Source organism: Pezoporus flaviventris, unplaced genomic scaffold (genome assembly GCF_033815535.1).
Source record: "Pezoporus flaviventris isolate CSIRO_AGI_PZ_B2104156 unplaced genomic scaffold, CSIRO_AGI_Pfla_v1 ptg000031l, whole genome shotgun sequence".
In the NCBI taxonomy this organism is placed as follows: Eukaryota; Metazoa; Chordata; class Aves; order Psittaciformes; family Psittacidae; genus Pezoporus; species Pezoporus flaviventris.
The window spans coordinates 49,141,339-49,165,822 of record NW_026892579.1 but is presented as its reverse complement, the minus strand read 5'-3'; the positions used below and the strand labels follow the sequence as shown (position 1 = coordinate 49,165,822).

The following is a 24,484-nucleotide window of genomic DNA, read 5'->3' as shown; positions in this document are numbered from 1 at the left end:
GTGGGCTGAGGGATATTAATGCTTTGTTGCTTGCAAATAGCCCTTTCCCCATAGACCTCCCTATGTTCTGTGTATTCTCTCTGTGCATGCTGGCAGCAAAGTGGAGGTTTTTATTAAGAAAGCTACAAATAAGGTCAAATTCCTTTAGGAGCTTTTCAGAGTTCCCAAGTCATTCAAGGAGGGGTCCAGCTGTTTGCAGGGATTTCTCATTACGGTCAGAGACACAAGTTACAACATGTTTCCAGTTAAAAGAGAATCCTGGCAGATTTTCTCTTTAACATGGCAGGGATAGGATAGCATTCTTCACAATACTTCCCCTTCACAGATGCTAAGCACAGTCATATATACAGTAGACAGAGAGAAAACATGCATGTGGCGTTGTGTGGTGTGTGAAGTCTAACTCGGGGATCTTACATAACCCAAAAGCAGCACAACAGAGGCTTGGATATGCAGGTGTTAAAGGGCTACACCATCATGATACCTCAGATCCCTCCACCAGAGCACCTACTGTACCTCATGTCTGCAGAATCCAAGAAACTCATGTCCAACTCTGGTGAACTTTATCTCCTCAACACTCCTACAGCAGTACAAGGTCTTCTTTTTCAAGGCAGAAACAACATAAATTAAATTATTTGTTCCCCTACCTTATGGCTGAGCCAGAAATATATGCAATGCTCTGTTAGGCCACCCTTCATCCCCATCTTAGACCTCAGTTATTTAAAAGCTGCATCTGTTTAAGCTGTAGATTTCTAAATTCATCCCAAATGTACACTTTGGTCACAGAATAAAAACAAAAGAAAATCATATTAACTGTTTTTCATTAGGAGGGGAAGAAAAGATACTCTTCCCCACCTTTGGGGGGCAAGTACGGGTTCTTCACTCATCAAGTAACTCAGGCTGCCTGGATAAAAGTAATCACTGCAAACTTGTCCAGGACCTACTTCCCGGGAAGAAGCCCTTTGCCAAGGCTCAGACTTGACACAAATCATCAAGTACACTGAAATTCAAACAGACCAAATTTTCCATATGCAGAACATAGCTGGGTTCTGCCTTACGGGAACTGAATGCTGCCACAAAGTCTGAGTCATACAATCATATTTGTAAGATCCACTCTTTGCGAATGCCTGGGATCAAAGGCTGTCATGGAGCAGCCCTCCCTGTATCGCAAGGTTGTGGAAACATGCAGGGAAATATTCTCTAGCTAGAGAAAGCTCTGATTTATAAGCTGTGATGTTTTCACCTGCTCCTGAAGGAACAGCATTGCCTGCTGGGCTAGGCAGGCCCGTGGCAGGAGTACAATTTCTGGAGCAGGTTGAGGGACACCACGTGCCGTTCCCACGACTGCTAGTGGCAGCTGCTAGCACAACCCCTTCACTTCAGGGCTGCAGATGTAGGAGGGACTACTATTTATCACAGCATGCTGTGGGGAAGCATGCTGTGAATATGCTTTTCACTGATTGGGGTTGCAGATGGATCCTACACAGTTTCTCCTGTGAGGCCAAGAAAGTGCGATAACCAGAGCCACAGCTCACCTTTCTTTCCTGCATCACTAGAGCTCTGTCCCATCAAGTTAGCTCACACAAATAGAATCATAGAATGGTTCAGGCTGGAAAGGAACTTAAGATCATCTAGTTCCCACACCCATGCCACAGGCAGGGACACTTACACTAGTACAGGCTCTACTAGATCAGGTGCTCAAAGCCCCATCCAGCCTGGCCTTGAACACTGCCAGGGATGGGGCAGCCACAGCTTCTTCGGGCCCAATGCCTCACCACCCTCACACTGAAGAACTTCTTCATCGTATCTAAACTAAATCTCCGCTAAGTTTGAACCCATTACCCATGAAAGGAAGGTCACAATAAGCAGAGACTGCCTGTAGCATTGGCAGCATCATGCTGAGACAGTGAACTATTGCTGAACATACCAGCAGACCTTGATGAACAGTCACATAAGGCTGGTAATTGAGAGATGGATGAAAGACCACCTGCTCACTCACTTTTGTGTGGTTTTTTTTTTAAGTTAAACTCACACACGCACCCTCTCCACTCAGGATTTCAGCATGCAGACAACATGAGCATAAATAGCTGTACTGTCTTTCACCCTGCACACACAGTGCCCAAAACTCTGGGAAAACCTGTGGGAGGCATTGATCCGTGGTGGGTGACCCACCTCTCATCCCCAGCCCTGCAGGTCATGCAGCTAGCCACTGCCCCAGACACACTTCCTATCTTCTCTTTGGTGTTATGCAGGCAGGATATACTTACTCTCTCAGAAATCCAGGCTATCTAAACAGATACTCCAGATCCCAGTAACACCAGGCATGCTGATATTTGCTTCTGTTCAACAATTCAGTCCTTTTTAGTATCATTTTACAGCTTAAAACCTTTCACTGTATTTTATCATAAAGCTACCTCAGCATCCCCACCACTAGCTTGGCATTACTTTGTATTGAGCCTGCTCTTGTAACCAGCTTCATTGAAGAGCTGACACTGGAGGAAGGCCCTGCTTCATCCCAGCACATGGGCATGCTACACTCTAGGATCAGATATCTTGGGCAAACATCCCAAACTGTAGAGGTCACAAGGCCAATTTGAGAACAACAGGGCATATAAGCACTGTAGATGGTATGGCACATGCAGCCCTGCCATCACACCTCACTGCTTGTTCTCTTAGCTACAGCTTTGCTCTACCAGCTCCACTCCTCCCATCCTGTCTTCTAGTGCCACATTCCTTCTCAGCCAGTACAAGTTTCAGGACTTTGTTTCTGGGCAAAGAAGAGTAAAACTTTACCTTTTGTGGCTTTACATAGAGTTTGCTTCACACTGACATTCAAGACCACTTCCCAGTGCTAGGACATTGTCACCAGTACATGCCTGTTTCTGCTCTCTCAGCAAGGACAAAGGTGTGCTCAGGTATATGCTATATGCTAGAAACCCATCAAGTTTCGCTGACTCAGCAAGTTATCACCCAGCAGCCAAACCACCCACACCCCAACAACCTGTGCACACACTCTTAGCCCATCCCAAACACCACATGAAAGAGGTCTAGGCTAACATGTTACACATACCTATTTCAGCTTCTGCACCCTGGCAAATGGGCACAACAGGAGCACCTCCAGGGACATTGGTCACCTCAGGAGACTGGAGGTAACTTGTTAAAAAAACAGTGACTCTCCTGCCATGCATTTGAACTGTGGGACTGGGTAGGGACCCTACACTGCTGAGCTGCACTGCAAGTGCTCTGGCTTTCTCAGCTACACAACTAAGGCACTCATCACGCTGCGCAAATAACCTGACTGGCCTGATTCCACCTCTGGTTTCCTACTGACACACATCATCTGAGTATCATATTTCTGAGCAGTTACTTCACATGCTTCCGTTTGAATAGCATTTAACTCCTAAGGGCACTGGATCCGCAGCTGTGAAGCCAAAGATCCACAGATACAACTGAACAGATATCAGCACAGGCAAAAGCAGCAGGCCAAGCTCTGTTGTATAGCCTTCCCTGGAAGCAAGTCCTTTGGGAAGTCAGTTGATTCCCTCTCACCTCTGCAGAGGAAGACTATGAGGAATGCTGACCACAGGATTTTGCACAGCAGACAGCTCCTCTCTCTGCCACAGCCTAAAATACTTGAAGTCATTTCACATTGGCTCAAGAACAGACAGTTTTAGTGAATGTTTTTAAATTTATTTATCCTTAAAACACAGGAATATAGGAAACTACGATAGTGTGAGAGTAGAGAAGAAACTTGAAGGTACTGTAAGTTAACCATAACACGATGAAACCGAACAATTTGATCTTTGAATTTTCACCCCTTGCTTCAAATACACTAAAAGTTTAAAATGCAATGTCAGCGCTTGACTTTGCCATAGATGGTCCATGACACCCACCAATAATGTGCTCCTCCATATTATAGATAGGGGCACAGTCTATGAACCAGCAGGAGGACACAAAATGAATGTAGTACCTCCAAACATAGAATCTGATGAATCTGCTAAAAGCCGATTGGTAGCTTGGCTAGGGTGTCTAGCTGAACCTCATTTTGCTGCCTATGATGATACTCTCCACTGATTAACAGAGTAAAACACATGAGGAGCACCACCATAGCAGGCTGCATGCCCCAGTCCTTCTTTTCCTTATCAGGAGTGGTGCCCACTCTACCATGAAGACAGTAATTGAAACCACACTGCACAGATCACTGCAATCTGTCAAGCCATTCCGCTGCTTACCAATCATAGGCATCCCTAGGTTTTGGTATGGGCACTCCAGGCTGCCTCCTTGTGTTCTTCCAAAGATAGCAGAGTAAATGGCAATCACCATGCTCTTCTTACAGCTTAGCCTCAGCTTGTCATCTTCACAGGCTACTTTACTCTTGTATTCATCTGGAATGAAACAAACACACAGCAGATCCGAGGTGGGCACTCAGCATGAACAGAGCCCTCTCACCCCCCATGGTGTGAGCTTGTCAAAGGCAGCAGTGATTTTGAGCGTAAGCCCCAGGGGCGCACATCCACTGCCAGCACAATCCCAGCCTTACAACTGCATTTGCTGGAGTAGCACTGATCAATTGCATTATGCATTCTCCCTCTGGCATTATCATCATATTTAATGAACATATTTTAACTTAGCGTGTGTGAGTTCCAGTAAATAGCCAATAAATTAATTTTCCAGACAAATAAGTGAGGCATAGCAATTGAGTGATTTCCACATGGTGATATTAGAAGCCTGTGGCAGGGGAAGGTAAAAGGCCGTACTTAGACACCTTTCTCATCCACAGATCAGCCCTTTATGTGCCAAGCATTTATTCTACATCACTGCAGCTCATAATTATGCTTGATAGCTTTTTTTTCACAGCAGCTCTCCCTTGGCAGATTCAATAGGAGATATACTAAATATGTTAACTCTGGAAGCTGCTCTTGCCTGTTGCAAATACAGATATGCAAAGCTGCTCCCCAAACCCTTCTTGAGATGGTTAGACCAAGAATGCAAAATACTCTCCTGCTTTTGTAAGGTTGGTGCACACTGAACAGTAACTCAGAACTGTCAAGGAGACTGGGCAATTACTTCTTAAGAAATCACATGTCATTCCCTTCTTTTACTATTATTTGTATTAGCAGAACCTCTAGAGGTCCCAACCTAAAAGAGGCCCTCTCCATGTATGTGACCAACACACCACAGGAGACAAACACTGTTCTGAAGAGCCAGGTCTTGCCAGTCGAACATCTATAACTATAAGAGAAAAAGACTAAGAAAACTGAAGTGGCATGTCCATGGTCACCCCAGCCAACCCAGGGCACAGTCAGGAACACAACTTCAGCCTCCTCAGCCTCTGCAGAATGACCTTCCACTTGATTGTGTTACTTGCTGTTAGAAATATAGCCACAAAGTCATCCAAATTGCTTAGTGGAAAGGGTCCCTGACCCATGGTAACCTCCCAAGCATGATCAGTTGTTTCGTCTGAAATGCTTCCAGCTGTAGCAGGTCAAAATTGTGCCACAGAGTACACTAACAACCAAGCAGCATAGATAATAATCAGCCAAAGCCTGGGGCTGCCCCTGGCCTGTACCATTTGCTAGCATACACATGATTTTTGTCTCTCCCTGTCATTGGTTCTCTATGCCGAATATCACACACACATATATATGAGAACTTACGTGTAAATCCACATGCACTCAGCTACTCAGCAACTGAGAATGCTAACTAGTTATTACTTTAGAGTTTAATACTTAAGTCTTTACACCATGGCAGCTAGCACTTAACATGACATTTTTGACTCATTATAACTATAGGCTCAAGAATCATTTTACCATATTGAAGATGTTGAGGAATTTTCCACCAAAGTTTAATCATAGAATAATTTAGGTTGGAAGACTCCTCAGGAGGTCTTCTGGTTTAACCCATGCTCAATGCAGGACTAATTCTCACAGGCCAGGTGAGAAACTTAACCCTAGACACTATCCCAGCTCATAACCCTCCTTCCCACTCTGCTGCCTTTTTACAAAAATCTTTGGAATATCCTTATTTTTATGCCACTGCAGGGAAACTTTAAAACCTCTAAAATATTTATTGAATGGGAAAATACTCTTTCATCCATCCCTGTGGATGAAACCTAACTAATTCATGGGAGAATCTGTGTGAAGAACACACATCCTTCAGTAATACCTACAGGGTAAACCCATGACCAGCTGAGCTTGTAAAATAGTAACAGTGATCAGGAATAGAAGCTCTTTTCAACTTCAGAGTTGATGTTGAGAGGGCGAGATGAACCTCATACAGCTGTGAAGAATCAATCATCAATCTATGTATCTAGGTATTCCAATCACAATCACCATGAAATCATCTGACTAATACACTGAACATACTGAGAGTTATCATATTCACTTATAATTGTCTCCCATAGGTTTTTTGTTTCTTCTGTGAGGGAAACGTGATCAAAGCTTTAATCTGACTACACAGTGTAAAACTTAGCAGAGTACATTAAAACCTTATAGACTGAATAGATTATTTTAGTTCATGGGTTAAAAAACAAACAAACAAACACAACCCACCACACAACGAAAAAATCCAAAGCCAAAGCACAAAAGGACAAAACTCTGAAATAGGACAAGCTATATATATCTTATGTTAAACTAATATGATAGAAAGGGAGAGTACCTGTGACTGGCTGAAGTGTTTGAAATATGAAATACTTTATTAACTTTAGGAAAAGATCAATTTTGAAGTCTCTAATGAGCAAATGCCATGGTTCTCTGTGAAGGTCTTATTTCTTACAAGGCACCAACATAATTTCCTCTGCCGATTTGTTTATTATTAGCTACATCTTCCAATTAACAAGTGTAACTGATTGCTTAACCATATGTCCTCTGGACCCATTTAAGGTCCTTAGAGTATTTAGTAAATTCTTTTGACCATTCAAAGTCAGGGCTTGTTATTTGGAAACTTGACTGGGTTTTAAACGCAGATTGTTTAACACTGGGATGCACAGGTATTCACATTTCTATTGCAAGTCAGTCCAGCAGTCTTGAGACAGCAACAAAACTCTGCCTCTCACATTTGCAGTTCTTACCCTTGAGGCCACTCTGGGAAGTTGTGTGCAGGGCTCATGGGGGAAGCTGCCTGATGAATGGCTCAAGATACTAGACCAGGGAGGTGAATCTAAATGCACACTCCTTGGGAATCAGTGCACTTTATGGGGTGACGTGCTGCTGGCACACTGCAGTGTATAGTAAGAGGACTGTGCCACCCAAGACAGATGCTGCCTCTTGATCACTAAATTCTGCCCTAGGAAACACCTGTCAGACCTGCCAGTTCCCAAGGCTCTGACTGAGTCCAAACTGGTTGGGGCTGCCGCTCCCTGGGCTAGTACAGGTAAAAGACACTGCTTTCTTAAAAGGAAGAAAAAAGAAAGGCCAAATACACAGCAGTATTTCAGACTCCCAATAGGTGCCCTAAAGCTTGATCGCTGGAGAGCAGATACTCTCAGTGTTTCTGGGCAACCTGATAGAGAACTGGGTAAACAAACAGATAGAAAGTGATGTTACAGAGAACATAGGGCCCTGAAAGTATTTTCTGCTTCATAGCCAGGATGAATGAGACATTGATGTCTCCCAGGCATTGGACAATGGTAAGGACTGTGATTGATGTAAAAAAAAAAAAAATACAGAGCTAAGCATCATGCATATATTTACTGGTACTTCAACCCATAATAGCCTTATATAAATATTGAAAAGAACCAAGGCAGTGTAAGTGATATAAGAGAGCTGGGACTGGGAACAAACCTGCATTTTTCTCTCTCACCCTCCCAGGAAGAACTGGCCTCCTACAGATCAATCACAATCTGGTCCTAAGCCTGCTATAACTGTTACAGTCTGGATATAATTCAGTCCAAATGCAAACATTTGTATTAGTGGGTTTCATGTTTCACCCTGAAAAATTAAACATGCTTAAATGGCCTAGGAAAGGTGGCAGTGATATTCAGCAAATGGCTTACTCAACTCTAATCCCCCATACAGTCATTTGTAGGGCAACAGAGATTTACCATGATTAAGATATTTGCTAAGGATAATATGCCTTTTATTGCTGCCTGTTTTCAGAGACACTAGCTTAAATATAACTCAGTAGACAGAAACGAAGGAGGGAACAGCTGTAGGATTTTCTATACACATTTTTAAAGGTCATTATATGACATGGATATAACATAGCCAGAATAATTAAGGGAAAACAATTATAAATGTTTCTAATGGAAAAATTGGCTCTCAAACAGCAAAGTGAACAAGAAGACCCTTTGTACTTACAGGATGCATACAGTAATGTTCAAGTATTGAACTGTAGTAAATAAATTTACCTAATGTCTTAAGAATATTTTCATCTATGGTCCATGACAATTTTCTGAATGATCATGATTAGGAAGCTCAACACTAAATGCCAATTGGCTCAATCTCTGTAACACCTTAGATATAAAAGCTCCTAAAAAGATTTCGCGTCTAATACAGTGACAGAATGCATTAAAGCCAAAGGTCTACCTTGCCTAAAATTGTATTTTTCAACAGAACTCGAGGAAAAATGCATTAAATTTTGCTAATTAAAATATGCATGCTTCACACAGTGCATAATAGTTGACCCTATTTCTCAGATCAAAGGGCTGGAAATACATGCAAAGAGAAATCTGTCTTCCTCAAAAAATCCTAAAGGATTTAAATCTTAGAATTGGGAATCTAATCAAAGAAAGAGATTTTTGTAGGAAACAGAGATGGCTTTTCCCACTTCCTTATCAGGTCAGGGTTTTTTTTCCCACAGAAGACTATCTTACCTAATTCATAATTTAAATTAACGAGATTGCACCCAAGATGCCACTTCAAAACCAAATTGTACTCCATGTTGGCCAGTAACTTCTCTTTAGCCCAACTTTTGCCTTGCTCACATTCACCCCAGCTTTGTTAGCTGTTCCACTGCATACCACCAAAACCAAGAGCATTTCTTGCCTTGAAATTCATTCTATCCATCCACCCCACCAACACCTATTTTCCTTTAACTGATAAATGAATGTGTTTAACTAATGGGTAGTGGTTAGTGTTGGCCTGTGAAAGGGGGCATAGGGACAATTCCCTTTCTCACTCAGCCACTCTCTCCAGATGAACTGTGTTAATGGCAAATACATCTTCAATGCTCCATGTCACTCTTCCTAACTATACTTCTTACTGCACCTATCACATACAGATTATTTGCAGTGTTGAACAGCTGAGATGCACAGTGGGCCAGATGTTGCAAATGGAATACACAACCTTTTAGTCACAAACTAAATTCCACAAACTTTTACAGACACTGGAAGTCATCAACCAATAATAAAGATGATGATCTCAGATGCGGTGAGGTGTTACTCATTTCATCACGTCTGGGCAGAATACTTACGTTGTAAAAGTCACCACATGGAAATTTTTTGAGTCATCCTAAAGAGAAAAGCCAAAATAAGGGTTAATCATGGAAACATGAACTCTTTACCATGGATGTAGTCACTCCAGACCATAATTCAGAGTCCCAGAGGACAGAAGACACCTCTGGAGATTGTCTAGGCCAACTCCCATGTTCACACCCGAGTCAAATAGAGCAGCAGGATGCTGAGAATCATGTCCATTTAAGTTTTTAACACCCTCAGGGATTGAAACTCCACAACTTGCTTGGGCAGCCTGTTCCAGTGATCCTGTTAATCATGTGAGAAATGAGTATGGGGAGTACTTGCTACTATCCCTTCCGGGATAACTAAGAAGATGAGTCTCCAAGACAGGAAACCTATTAAACACTAGGACAGACACCTTTAAGCAGTATCCTTGTACAAGAGTGCTTGTGCAACAGGACTGCCCATGAACAACACATCTTGGAGCAAAAGTGCCTTGGACAGCTTTCACTGATTCCTTCACTCTTAACACTCTTCTGTGAAGAAGGTAATTGTATTAAAAGGATACTCTCCAGTCCGTGCTCCCCTTCAAACCTTTTCCCACACTTCTATTTTTGTGTTTGTATATTTACTTTTCATGTCAAGCAAGCATTTGTTATTTGAGTTTTGCATCCTCTTTTACACTTTAGAGGATATAAGGAAAGTCTGGCCTCCAAATCCTTGAATGCAAATAAATCAACATAGATTAGAAATTCCTCATAGTGGCAAATGCCCACTCTTTAGATCAGTACACACTGCTCCGACTCTTTGCTTTTTGTTTTCTTCCACTTTCCTTTCACTTACAACATGTACCTCATATCCTGAATTCCAGAGCTTCCTCCTCATCCTCACGAACCTGCTACTAACATGAATGCTATTCACCTACCATTAATCTCAGGATTTGAATAAATCCATATCAACCAAGTCACCAGTCCCTTAGGCAGGACTGAGTGGAGGAAACCTTTTCAGGATAGCAAAGGTCTCCAGAGTCCTCAGTTACAGCCTTTCCTCTGATTCCCCCACAAACACTTAAACTATGGGCTACCTGGTCATCCCCTCATTTCAATAGCCAGGATTTAAAAAGAATCATCATTCGCTTTTATTTGGACCATACAGAAGTCAGAATGTCACAGAGTCATACAGCGGTACAGAAATATCTTTTAACATTATTTCTGTTCAATTTTTCCTTAAGAAATTTTCTGTGAAGATGCCATAATTTGACTTTTAAAAATAGAATTTTGCTACCCTCGATGGCATGGACTGCATGGCTTACTTCTGCAGAAGCTAATCTGAAACTCTGAAAGGTACACCTTGGGTGACAGTCCATAGTTATATCCAATAAGCAGTTTGCCAAGTTCAGAAGTACCCTGAAAACTCAAGTGTGCCAAATTTTAAAGGTCTGAAACAATTTCAACAAGCAAAAAGACTGTTCTTTGCAAGCGACCTTGTCAGATTCCTTTAAAATTACATTCATCGTGCACCCATCCAATTTGCAATGTTTAAAAGGCGCCTTTTCTCACTGTCACTTTCATTAGTCTGAAGTAGTTGTCTTTTTATATTCTGCTGTGCAAAGGCTGGCAGTGCTGCAAATTAACTGCTACATTTAATTTCCAAAGCAGAGTTCAGAAGCACCTAGTTGCACTTTCCTGTTGGGGAAACAAAGGTATATATGGTTATCTAAGGAGGAAAAAGGGAATGATATCAAAATATATATGCTAAACTGTGAGACGAAAGTTAAGCAAAACACTTGGGAGCCTGGTACAAATTTAATTCTCATCCTACTTCTTCCATTAATGAATTTTGGCTGATTTTCTGAAGCAGTTGTGACTTGCTGGTGGTCTGCTGCCTGAGCCTCTGCTTCACTATTAGTCCTACTTCCAAGGACCTGAGAACCTGCTGGCTAGACTTCAGTGAAGTTTGTCAGAAACGTTGAGATGACAAACACAGTTAAGTCCCAATACATTTTTTAAGAACTGATATGTAATTACAGAAGAGAGCCAAATCAGTGCCACAGCTGGTTAGAATTGTTGCGCTGTCCCACCAGTCAACCCGCATGGGTGTAATTAATGCCTGGCTAATTAGCATGAATATAAATCTGGACTAGCTACACCACAGGTGGCAACATAAGAAGCATGGTGTAAACTTTTGTTACTGCAATGAAAAAGTGGGAGGGATGCACTAAGAAAAAAAATTCTTGAAGATGTAAGGAAAAAGACTTCATTAGTACCATTGTTCATAGCACTTTTATTCTTCTCTTCCAGCTATTTTAATAATAGCTGAAAGGAAGAATTTAGTCTTATATCATTAAAACAGTCTTCTTCAAATGTTAAAATAATGGCAATAAAAATTCTGACACAGGAACATTAAAAGGATACCCGATTAATATTTTTACATAGAATCCATGTGACTGCCTAGAGCATAAAATATGGGAAAATTAGGTCTACTAGATTAAGAGCTAGTTCACTACTGTCCTAAATAAATGCACAGCATTCTCTCAGTGGTTATGCCCGAAAATTAAAAATGTAGCTGGGAGAAATAGTTAGCAAATCTGCTAAATTCATCACGGATGCTTTTGAAGTCCCAGTTCCCAGAGACATGATTAGGTGACAACCTCCAGCGCCTTCTAAGTAGTCAGAAAAATAAGTGCGTGACTGCGAAGAGCTTGATAGACCATTAGTATGATAAAAAGCTGAAAATATCAGCAGATACTTGTGGTAAAAATGTATAATTAATTTGAAAACCAAATACAGGACTGATATTGAAAAAATATTGCAGAAATCCACAGTATTGGGAAGAATTCATTACCATGCATCTGCTTCAAAGAAGATCTATTGTTCCTTTTTTATTTGAGGAGAGCAATTGATCTATGTTTTCTGTCTTGCATAAGTCCATATATAGGACCTCTTGCAGAAGCATGGTATAAATTTACTTCCCTGTTCTGTGAGGCTTATACACATTGTTTAAACTGTAGATCCAAAATTCCACAGAAGTAAGCCTTTGGAGCATCTCAGTTTGGTTTATAAGCATATTGTTTCTTGGACATGGTTTTCTTAGTTCTTCATCAGTATGTCAGAAAATCTTGAAACCTATCGTTCAGAGCTCGCAAACCTCTACCACAGTAGGACTGTGTTGAGATTTAGATTTATGGGTTTCATATTTAAAAACCTGATTTCCCTGTGTTTATTCTGGCCAATTGCCCCAAGGTCACCCCCTTGTTCTTCTGAGGAGAAGGGTTTCATATCACTGTGTTTCTGACAGCAGCCAAAGCCACCCATGACACCTGAAGCACCATCCGCAACACAGGCGGCCGCAATGCCTAAGGATGGGCTAGACCTCCTGAAGTTTGTGAGGGCTCATAGTTACTTCTGTTAATGCTATTGACTCACCTGTCCCAGCACAGAATAGCTATGGTGTATCTCTCCCTTGTCCTTCACTAAAAATTCATGGTTTAAAAGGAGGTTTTTGACCCTTGTTTTTTTCCTCAGAAGACTTAAATACCATTGGACAAAGGGGGTCTATAGAAGTCACAGCTTATTATTTATGCAGTTGAGGCAGATTTCAGAATTCGTCTTTTTTAGTGGCTCACATCTGGATACTAGAGACCTGATCCCAGTGGAAAAGGAATTTTTCCACCTCCCCCAGTAAGAAGCACCCTGGTCTTCACTAGCTCTTTATTATGTCAATCTGGGATGACTGATGAGGTTTGAAAGAAAACTGTGTGTGTGTGTTATTTATTTTTTCTTTTTAACTGTCCTGGGTGAGCAGCAGTTTCCTTCTTCATGGGAGCAGGGACTGACAATAATCTCTGCATTTACTGACAATGAAATCACACATTCCTCTTAATAATCCCATGCCTGACAGTCAAGTGATTAGTGTACTACAGAGACAGGGCTATTTGACAGCACCTGAAAATCTCTGTGCATCAATGGCTTAAAAGAATATTAATCATTGGCATTAAAGTTTCTCTGACCTCAATTGTAGGCTGATAGATCTGTCCTCTGTTATTTATAACATTCTTTTATTTACACCTTTTCATCACCACAGTGTTTGTTGCCTGAGGTTTTATTGCCCTTATAAATTTCCACTCCCTGCACCATCTTAACAGTTTTGAAATAATACAGATAAGTAAGAGCAAGCTGATTAATGCAGGAGGCAAAAGGCTTATTCTGTTGTCTCGGTGGCTGGGCCAGAAGGATGTGCTTATTAAACACCCCTCACTCCATCATGCGGCTTTGGAAAGCCTGGCTCACCAAAAAGCAATGCAGCGAACAATAGAGTGAACTTCTCCTGCCACCAATAAACCTGTCTTACAAAGGAGATTAATGCTTTTCTGAAAGGGTTGATAACTACTGAATTACCAATCTATCCCAGCACTAAAATCAATCACCAGTGTTAAAGGGACCAAGAATACGTTTAGGTACTTCTTTGCCTCGGCTGAAATTTCCACAAAAGCTCTGTTCTTTCCATAGCCCTCTGATCTTCCTCATAGCATTTTGCAAATTCTGCCTAGGGAGAGACAGCCTCGAGGATGAGTGATGAGAACAGGCTTCTCAAGCCATGGTTACCAAATTTAACAGAAAATGTGTAATCCTCAACCAAGCAAAGTCAATGGCAAGCCCCGCTCTAGACTCAATATTGAAGGAATCGATTATAAGGAAATTAAAAGTTGAACAAGATGCATTCACTGCAAGTCTAGGTGGTCCTTCCAAATGTCCTTTCTATACTTTTCAGCCAGTCCGACTGAAATCTGATGAGCAGATCTCACCAATTCCCCAAAATATGTAAGACGGCTTTATATTCACCAGCAACTAGGAACTGCCAACACAAAGGATGACTCCGCAGGTTTTTGATAGCTGGAAAACCTCTGCCATCAGTAATGGCATTCTGCTCTTTGTACAGGTTTTGCAGTATCACTAGAAAAAGAAATCACACATCCTCACCAAAAGGCAGACATTTTCAAGACACAGCATGGCAGCTCCATCACTATCTGATAGAGAGTGCAAATTTGAAGATGACATTTTTATCAGATGATTTAATCGGAATTAATTCCTAATTGACTTTAAAATTCAGTTTCTTTCTAATTAAAATTGCCTAGGGCTGTTAAGAAAACTGAAGTTACCAGAGTAAGATTTTGTCAAGGACATCAGAATGGGCATTCCCCATGTTTGAAAAAAAAATATATATAAAAAATTCATTGACATTTCACAAAAATTAACTGGGCCTCTTAGATTAGAATTAAATCTATGGCAAAGAGAATGACTGCTTGCTCTCTTCAGAACATGTGCCCAGGTCAATTCTTAGCACAAAAGTTTTCCCATAAATCAAAGCTGTAGGTTCTGAACTAGAACAAAGTGACCTCCCCCACCCCCTTTCCTCCTGCTACCCACACACAAACTTTTGGCACTTCACCCTTTGCCAACAAACGCAAGTTTCCTTCCCAGATGCATTTCACAGAGCCTTGATGTGCCTTTCACAAAAATGTTTTTGTATTGTTACAGGGGAATTTGAGCTGCAACTGGAGCCCAGGTCACAATCCAGGCTTTCTGGAACTTCAAAGGCTTTAGGCTTACATTTGTGAACAGAAGGGAGAGCAGCAGAGTTTGGATTTACACTTTGCTACATTGCTGGGATGATTAATACAGGAAGGCTTCTTACCCACCAGCCTCCAATTATCATATCCAGCTGCTCCACACAGCATTTTAAAATGAAATAAAATTAATAATAATTAATAAAAAACACTGGATGGAGATTATCTCTCCCAGAGTCCTTCAAATCATAAGCTAAAGTAGCAACTGCCCAGTAAGAAAGAGGGAAAAGTATCACTGTAGCGTTACAGGAGGCTGCAGTTTAGGCTGTTCACAGCTGAGAATGGGACAGTGCATCCAGGACAGAGTGGCAATGGCAGAGGAGGAGACAAGAGAAAGTCGTTATGTGGGGGACTCTTGGGGGAAAACTACAAAAGCAAGTGCCAGCAAATGGCCACTCAGACAACACACCTCATCCTAAGTAATTCCTTTGCAAAGAAAGAAAAGCATTTATGTCTCAATGTTCAAAAGCATTTATGTCTCAATGTTCAGGAGCATTGGCACTTTTGAAATAGTAAAGCCAAAAAAATAACCAAAATGACCAAAAAGCCACCATGGGCAAACAGCTGTTGTGCAGAGGCAGATCAATCACTGCTTTTTCAATAGCCTGGAGCAGTGACCAGCCTCAGTAAAATCAGCTGCAATCATATTGCTGGGCTGCAAAGAGGTTAATTTATTTCTTCAACATGATTTGGGCAGCCCCAGCTAGGATTAGACTATACAGCCCCTCCGGAAAGTCTGGCACACAAAGAAAATATTTCCTAGCTTACAGTAACATGCAATCATACATGGTTCTCTGTCTCTGAAGAGAGGGGGATGAACAAACACCGAATTGTTTGAAAAATATTGGTGAATCCAGATTTCAGTTAAATTCATGTTAGGCCATTTAAATACTATGTCAATTTCCTCTAATTCTGTGTTCCTGCAGCCTACCCAGTAATTTTACTTAATGGGTCTAAATCAAATCAGCATGTTATGTTACCTGAGAAATAATTGGATTTGTGCGCAATTTTTTAATGATCCTGAAAGGTACACTCGAGATTGAAGTCCTCTGGGTGTTCAGGGCTTGGTCCTAGGCTTCAGTGTGCTTTGGGTGCAGATCTCCAGCTACATTGGCCAACATAAGTTAAATATGCTAATTCTCTGGTGCTGGCACCAACTGGCATGGGACAGTGCACAGCCATTCTCATTAACTGCTTTAGCCTCTAAACCAGGTAGCTGTATCCAGACTTCCCACTGGCAACCACTTAGACCAGTTCTAAATGCCAGACTACATCTACACTACCAGAGAACTTCAGGTTTCACCACTACAGCAACACATTCCAACCTTGACTCACACTGTGACATTCTGGGAGCTCTCTATTAAGGCTATTGATAGCAGGATGACTGGCAGGGGCACCTCCAAGTTTAGAATCACATGTCATAGTTGTGCTCTACTGAGACATGTACTGTGCTTTTGAACATCTTCCCAAAGGTTGGTACATATTAGAAAATAAGGCCCACATCCTATGGGAAAACAAAATAAAACCTAAGCCTCTATACACTTTGATGAGCCTTAGCCGTCAAATCACATAGCAGCAATAAATCTCACTTGCCCCAAACTGAGACAGAATAGAGCATTTTATTGATTATTTCTGATCTCTTTAAACATCGTATACCATAAAATTTAAAGCACACACACACATAATGTATTTATTTTTTACAGACACAGAGAATACTCAGGACTGCCAAATACCTGACACTTGAAAGCAGTCCCATGGACATATCTGAACCCTGTACATGCAAGATGAGTGTCCATTAGACCCCAGATCCATCCATCGGATCAGAGGGGACCATGGTTAGCACAAGACTTGCCAAAAAAAGCACACAAGCTATCAAATTTCTCACTGCTTCTAGTTAAGCATGTACTCCTCCATGTCTCTGGATTTCTAGATGAGGTGAACCAAGCACACCTCTGCACGAGTATTCCCTGCTTCCAGCAAAAGCACTCTCAGCGCAATTAGTGCAGTAGAGATCCTTCCAATTGCTCTGCTCCCTGGAGACCCACCATTTGAAAAATCTAGAGATTCAGTTTCCGCATGATTTGCTGTCCTCCATCTCCTTAAAATTCTGCCCATAGGAAACCAAAATAGCACCTTGCCTTTTGAGTGAACCCAATACAGGCAGCAAGCATCGGAACCACTAGATTTCAAACGCAACGTAATGTTAGAGAGGCATAACTGCAGTGACAGTGGCTGGAGGGGATGACTGCACCGTCTAGTTATTCTTCAGCAAAGGTACAAGTTAATGCCACTAACTTTAGTTTTGCTTTCTTTCAAGTAAATCTTTCTTTTTACATATCTGCCTCTATTGAGGGGACTTCTGAGGTTCCAGCACAACTCCGAGTGGAGTGGGAGGGCTTGGGAATCTTCATTTTATGTTAAAGATGTCCTGTCCAAACTCTGAAGGCCAATTCCCAAAATGCCTACCATACCTGTATACAGGAAAACTCATATTCATTCTACCTAGGTAGGTACCTAACCAAGGTATCTAATTTAGTAACATGGGCCCCTCAGGCTTCCTCAATAAGCAAAGGAAATAAACAGATGTCTGTAGAGAATAATTCAGATCTTAAATAGCTTCTTATTATAGTACTTATGACTAGTGTTAAGAAGGACAAATTCCAGAACAGAACCCAAAAACCTGTATTTGTCTTTTCATTAAGATATGGATCAAACCATGTATCAGGCAGTGAGCTCTTGAAAGGACTCTCTGGTGCTCTTCAGTTACAATTATGCATGCTCAGACTTCCTGGAGCAGGTCACCACTTCATAGGAACACAAGGTTTGGGATGAGCTCTTAAACTTACAGTCGTTTACAGGTCATAAACAGTACTCGAATACTCAATAACCACAAAAGCCCACAAAAAGTTCTCATGGTCCTGTATTTTGCATTCTATGGATCCATCTTTCTTCAGTCCCTTCATTAAAACAAAGATTGAAAGGCTTACCAAACCCATACAAGTACTAGATTCTGTTTGTGAGACTTAAAATTCACATTTTAAATCAAGGAAAGGTTGAGCATGTCCTGGTAACTCTGTGCAAAGCTAATCCTTGTATATTTCAAAGCTTGTTATTAATCCAGTGGGTTCTGATTAAAAGTTTGCCCTGGGACTAAGAAACAGTAATTTGTGTCCGGTTACCCTGTTTCACCCTCCAAAATTGGGGCTGCCTGAAAAACTGTCTTGGGGAAATGTTTTCAAAGAGCTTCGTCTGCTCTCTTGCAGGAAAATCACCTACCCAGCAGACACACTAACTCCTTTTCTAGCATATCTGTAATTAACAAAGAATGCCAAGCCATAAATATTTATGCACAGATAGAATCTCTGTACCTTCAAAAGTTCAGCAGAGGCCTCAATAGCCAGATTTTTCAAGCAAGCTTTGATACAAAACCTGCAGGTTCAGGAGGACTTGTCAGAACACCCTGCTAATCACCTCTCTCTGAGAGATGTATTTCTCACCCAACAGGGGATGTTACAATCACTCACGAAAACCCCACAACAAATGCAGGTGCTTCATTACCTACTTTTCATTTGAATTCCTCACAGATCTTGCCAGATCCCTTCACTTCATTAGCGCAGGCCTCTGCGTGCTGGGGCAAAAAGTCTTCTGTGCTGTTGACAGTCTGAATGTTTCTGCTTTTGTTTCAAGCCTTTTCTGAAATCAGATATGTTTTTCTTCCCTGTGCAAACTTTTTTTTACTTCTTCCCCAAAAAGTTTGCTGATGTGGTGCTGGAACCTTGTTACTTATGATGTCTACAAGGCTTGGGATTAGGCCAATCTGAAATGCTGTGTTCAGACTACTTCATTCAGAGTTGGGTCCTGCTCTGTGTCTGAAATCAGTTGGCACAGCTTGTCCATTATCAAAACTAATGTGTCTGCTTCCAAAACACTGGTGGAGAATGGTGCCCAGGCTGTGCTAACTCCCCTGTGGGGCCAGGAATTGGCCAAGAGGGTGTTGGGTGTCCAGGGTCAAAGCCACACCAGGCTCACTCCTCTCCATGATTACATTTCCAGTATCCAGGCACCAGCCCCATTTAATTTAAACACAGCTAATGAGATCACACAAAACACAGATTAATGTTTCCCAGCCTGATCTGGGAGCAATTAAAAGCTGGATTATGGCATGGCATGGCATGGGCAGGTGAGCTTCCCGTTGCATCACCATCTTCAGTGCCAGCCTTAGGCACCGAGGTCTGAAGTCTTTGCCCATGCAAAGAGCTCCCTCTCCCCTGGAGGGGCAGGTGGAAAGTGAGCAGCTCCCACTAGCCCACTAGGACAGGAGAGCGGCTGCAGATGGGAGCGAGGGCAGCCCACCCACCGCCAATAGTCTGAGCTCAGTGCTGGCAAAGGCTTTTGCTGGCACCTGCAAAAGCAATCTGCAACTTGGGCTGCTGGCAAGGAGGAAGGAGCTGGAGCAGCAGCATCCCAGCAAGGCTGCAAGCAAGGGGGAAAGGGGAAACACTCACACCCAGGGGATTACGTTGCACCTAAAATAAAGGAGGAAGGGAACAAAAAGTCCTAGGAGGCCTCTCTGGCAAAAGTACAAAAATGTTTTGGTCTCACCAGAGCAAACAGATTTGATAGCAAGATACTCACTTGGCCTGCACTTGTACCACACGATAAGGTACTTGCCAGTTCCAGGGCATGGGTCTGCACCAAACAGCCGGCTATTGACGAGAAACTGGCAGCTCCGCCTGTCCTGACACTCATCCAGCATCTTCTGCAGCCAGGGATGCACACAAGAAACAGAGAAACAACAGCATTTCAGTATCTCCACCAAAGGGATCATCAAACAGAGAAAAGCAGGAAAACAGCATGGTCATCCTTGCCTCCCAACCGGCCCCAGCAGAAGGCAGGTAATGGTGCTCAGTGCAGAAGGTCCTACAGGAGCTGTGGACTAGCAAAGGACTAAACTTTGAACCGTTTAAAGTAGCAGGATTTCTTTCCCTTTCCTGCAAACAAAAGGAGGGATTTGCACTGGGAGGGTCTCAGGGATCTTGAAACATTTGCATGCAATTTAATTGTAGTACAAGCCAGCACTGTCCCAGGAAAAGCAGCTTTAAGGACATGGATCAGCACTGACAGTTAAAAGCAGAGAACTGAATTCCACCACCACAATTCTGCTTTAGATTTCTCTGGAGATGCACAATTTCAAGCACAGCTTTCAAGAGAGGTCTTGCCTCAGTTGCATAAAAGCTTTGGCAATTGCTGGTATTCCAATAATAAGCAGTTCTGGTGAGAACACTGTTATACAGCCAACTCAGTTTTTAATAGGGCTCACTCCTCTTCCCCCATGACTATCATGTTCCTTTTAGCTAAACTCAGCAGGGGCCTCTGAGTTGGAGGGTTCTCCCACCACCAACATTTTGGGTCCTATCACCTTTTCTGGACTGCTTTTCCTCTAGTGTTCGGTCCCCACTTCTCCATTCACAATACTCATAAAAACCCCATTGCGGAATCCACAGGGGCAAGGCATTCTGTCTCATGCTAGAAAATAGCTTCATTAAGGAAGATTAATGATTTCTTTTAACCCTATGATCCTCCAAAGCAGTAGTGGGGGGAGAAAATATTATTAAGTGGGGCAGTAATTAAGTTTTAAATTCAGCTGGATGGCTTAGGTGGTATTTACATACTCCTGTAGAGCCCCTAAAGCCCTAAAATTACAATAATGTTTGCCTGACACACATGAACCTGTCAGAGCACTTTGAGACCACAGAGTGAGGTAATCCACCAGCCTTGTTAAATCCCTGCAATACAGAGCTGCGCATTCCAGTCCCAAAACAATTAATTTTCACATCCAAGGAGGCACTGGAAAATCCTTTCTTAGAAATTCCCCTAGACTCCCCTGGTCTCTCCTTTCCTACACCCACTTCGATATTTGGGCTTTCCCACAATCTTATCCCTGTGCCATAAATATAAAGGCTGTTCCTTCTCCGCCACACACCACCAGACTAATTTTTGCTCTGCCTCAGTGACTACTCTCTTTTTTAGTTCTCCCTGAATATAATGCATGTAATCTTTAGCATTATAACTCTAAATGTCACTCCCCAAACAACAGGAACAACAGCTGTTCCAGTTTCAAGTGCGATTTGAAACTGCCTCATTTGTGGTTGCTCATAACTTCCCAAAGCTTTCACCTTTTGTGCCTGCCTCAAGTCTGACCTTTATTTTAAAGTTCAAACCAAGACAATTCAGGCCTTTTTTAGCAAGTAGAGAACATATGCTGTCCTTTTCCACTTACAAAGGTAATAAAATGCAGGCATCTCATTTCAAAATACAGGGCTCAGGGTGGAAAGGCTGAAAGGTGAACACTGAAGGAGGTGCATGGGAGTGTTAGCCGCAACTTGACCGTCACGTTAAAATGCATAGGAACAACATATTCTTTCCTTTAGGCTCATAAGGGTTGACTGCTCACTCAGCATGTGAAATTTAATTTAATGCAAAATCCAATGAGTTGAAAAGGAATGTGAGGCCTCTACGCAGATACCCCTTTTGATCTCAAAAGGCAAAGGACAACTGGAACAAGTCTTGAGTGCTCCACATATGGAGAGAAATCCTCTCCAAATCACTGCAGACCTGAAAGGATTTGCAGGTACTGGAAAGCCATGGTTGTGTTTACACACAAGAAGTGCTAAGAATATGGAGCAAAGGGAAAGAAACAGCACCCCAAATGTTTTCTTTCCCAAAAAGGAAGCTTTCTGCCCTCAAAGGCAGCAGGCTCGGGTTTCTGGTCAAGAACTCTGCTCATAGCAGATAGGGATTTTCAAAAGCCTTCGGCATTGTGTAATAGGTGCTATTAAAATCAGTGGGAAAACCACCCTGGGTTTCAGCAGAGACTGATTAGGCCAACAAGAAACCTCTTTGAAAACCTCAGCTTCAATCCCTGAAACAGCACTTGTTCATCTGTCCTTAGGCTCAGCACCAGGAGCAAAGGCAATTATTTTCCAGCCTCAGAGAATAATAATCATGGACAGCCTCCACATATTGCTATTTCATCTTGCTATTTCTCCTCTAACTTTTGGCAGCTCTTGCTTACTTCATGCATTCACATAAGTAAAACCTCCTGAGTTTACTTCCTGCATTATGCAAAGCAACACAGAGCCCTAGGGAGAAGTTTGTACTTAAATTAAGGAGCAAAAGTCCTCTATGTCACTGTTAGACCATAGAAAAAGGGAAGCATTCTTGAGACTGAATATGCTGCCAATTGGTTTTAGTGTTTAGCTGTGGTTTCAACTTAATTTGATAACAGCCATGACATGCGACACGAAGAAGTCACTTCACAGCAGAAAGAAATCAGTATTTCCTTTTTATTCCCATAATACTGTGTCTCCCCCGAAAGGGGAAATCATTAATATCTGAGATATCCTGCAGACTGTTAAGCAAAGTCTTAGACATAATGAAATAGATCCACAAAGAATAAAATAAATGAAAAATAAAAATTGTTCAATGCTCATTGATGAAATACACCAGAAAAAAAAAATGCAAAGAAAATCAGCAATGATTCATTGTGCCATTTTCTTGTTTAGAAATAGAAAATAAAGATGTTATACCACCTTTAACAACTTAAAAACTTGCACATACATTTTTTACCTATCCTTACATACACAGAGATCTTCCTCTGCCCTGCTTTCATCAGTACGTGCTATATACCAGCATCTTCTTAAATACTGTGCAACACAGCAACTCTACAGCACATGCATGACAAAATGACCCAGGCTTCTTCTGCAGGTCCAGTGCATCTGGTGTTACAGGGGCCCTTACAAACCAAGATCTTGGCTTTCTGGTCTTATTCTCAAAAATAATACTTCTAGACAGTCTTAGAGCTCCTGCAGTTGTCACATGTCATTTCTGAAGTATTTGCAGCTGCAATGACACAAGGAAGGCTGTGAGTTTACTTGGTAGTGAAGGAATGTCCTGAGCTCATGCAGCTTTTGCTTAGTTGCTGGAAAAATTTTGGCATTTTTTCTACATTTGCCTGGTTTTTCTGGCTGTCACTGTCAGCTGTAAAGGTGGGAAAACAAAACCACAAAACCAAACAAAAAGAGGCCCAGAGGCAATCTGAACTTGCACAGAAACAGTAGTAGACACACAGAATCATTCCTCACTGGGCTATATAGTCAGCTGTTTATGTCATTGCCACCTGGTAGACTCCCGAGTAAAGCAAAATAGAGTTGCATTAGATTAGATTATATTACAAAAATCACTCCAACTGAAGAAGGTGGAGGAAGAATTCCTGTCTGGCATGAACAGAGAGGGAAGATGCATTAATTGCATTGTGTTGTTTTATAATTGTGTTCCAGTGGTAAATCAAGCCTCAGGGCTGACTGCCAGTGCTCAGGAGGGAAAGTTGTGACTGTTCAAACCCATTCTGTTCTCTGGTTCATGATTGAGCCAAGAAGCTGCAAGATTTAGCAGAGATAAGAGAACAAGAAATGTGAATTCAAGTAAAACAAACACTAATCTAACCCTGTGATTTATGCCCTGGATTAATCTCACTGCGGTGACCCAGGTCTTAAAGCAAGGGCAGCCTCAAGCTCAAAACCATGTCTTTCTAGTGGGCATTGAAGATGAAACACATTTTTCGTGCTCATTTTGTTGTGTTCATTAGCTAACTAATTGCTTGTGCTCATTAGATAACAAGCTTTGCAAGAAGGCTGTCCTCAGCCATTCCCAAGGGTGCACTCATTTTTATTCCATCCCTTCAAATCACTCTTTGAGAAGCACTTCCCCTGCACTCTTAAAATAAACCACAACTGAGCTTAACACCCAAGGCAATTAAATTTATCTTAGTTCTTAGTCCCTTGTAGTACTTTGTAGGTTCAACACACTTAGGGTGAAACTTTGGACCTAGAGAAGCAAAGGGTAATACTCAATGGGAACTAGGATTTTGCCACAGGGCTGCGATCTGTACAGCCTCCATCATCAAAGGAATATAAAGATAACTGCAGGGCATGTCAGTCAGGCATGAAATTACACAAAGGAACCCCACTAAATAATTGCCCAAATTGTATGTTGCTGAGGAGAGTAACTCGGAGAGTTAAGATGGGCAGAGAGTTGTACCAAGAATTTGACACAAGAAGATACCAGTAATTTTTAAAAATATGATTAAGCATTTTTAGGTCAAATTCAGTTCAGGTACAGCCATTATGGTGGAGCTACATCAACACTTGTGTTTCATGCAATTCCATGAGTTTTGCAATGGGAAGAAGTAAATACAATAAAACAAGGCAGCATGAAATCTTCCTAAAAAGCCATGCAGCACAATGCATTCATAATGGCTTCATAGAATCATAGAATGGTTTGGGTTGGAAAGGACCTTAAGATCACCTAGTTTCATCTCCCCTCATGTTGCATTTCATGGGAGTTCTGATACTCTTTTACATACCCCAAAAGTTGGTATTACTTTAAAACATACAGCAAATTTAGTA

General features: G+C 41.8%; 1 protein-coding gene across 2 annotated transcripts in view; it reads right to left on the bottom strand.

Annotated features, from left to right (window-relative positions):
- The window catches only part of EVA1A (eva-1 homolog A, regulator of programmed cell death), a 203,721-nt gene that overhangs the window by 116,585 nt on the left and 62,652 nt on the right, over positions 1 to 24,484 (bottom strand). For both annotated transcript variants that reach the window (XM_061460925.1, XM_061460926.1), the window contains exons 3-4: positions 19,653 to 19,776; positions 4,230 to 4,382 (exon numbers count right to left, since the gene is read on the bottom strand). In XM_061460925.1, the coding sequence (XP_061316909.1) occupies positions 4,230 to 4,382; positions 19,653 to 19,776 (277 nt within the window). The remainder of the gene's footprint in view (positions 1 to 4,229; positions 4,383 to 19,652; positions 19,777 to 24,484) is intronic.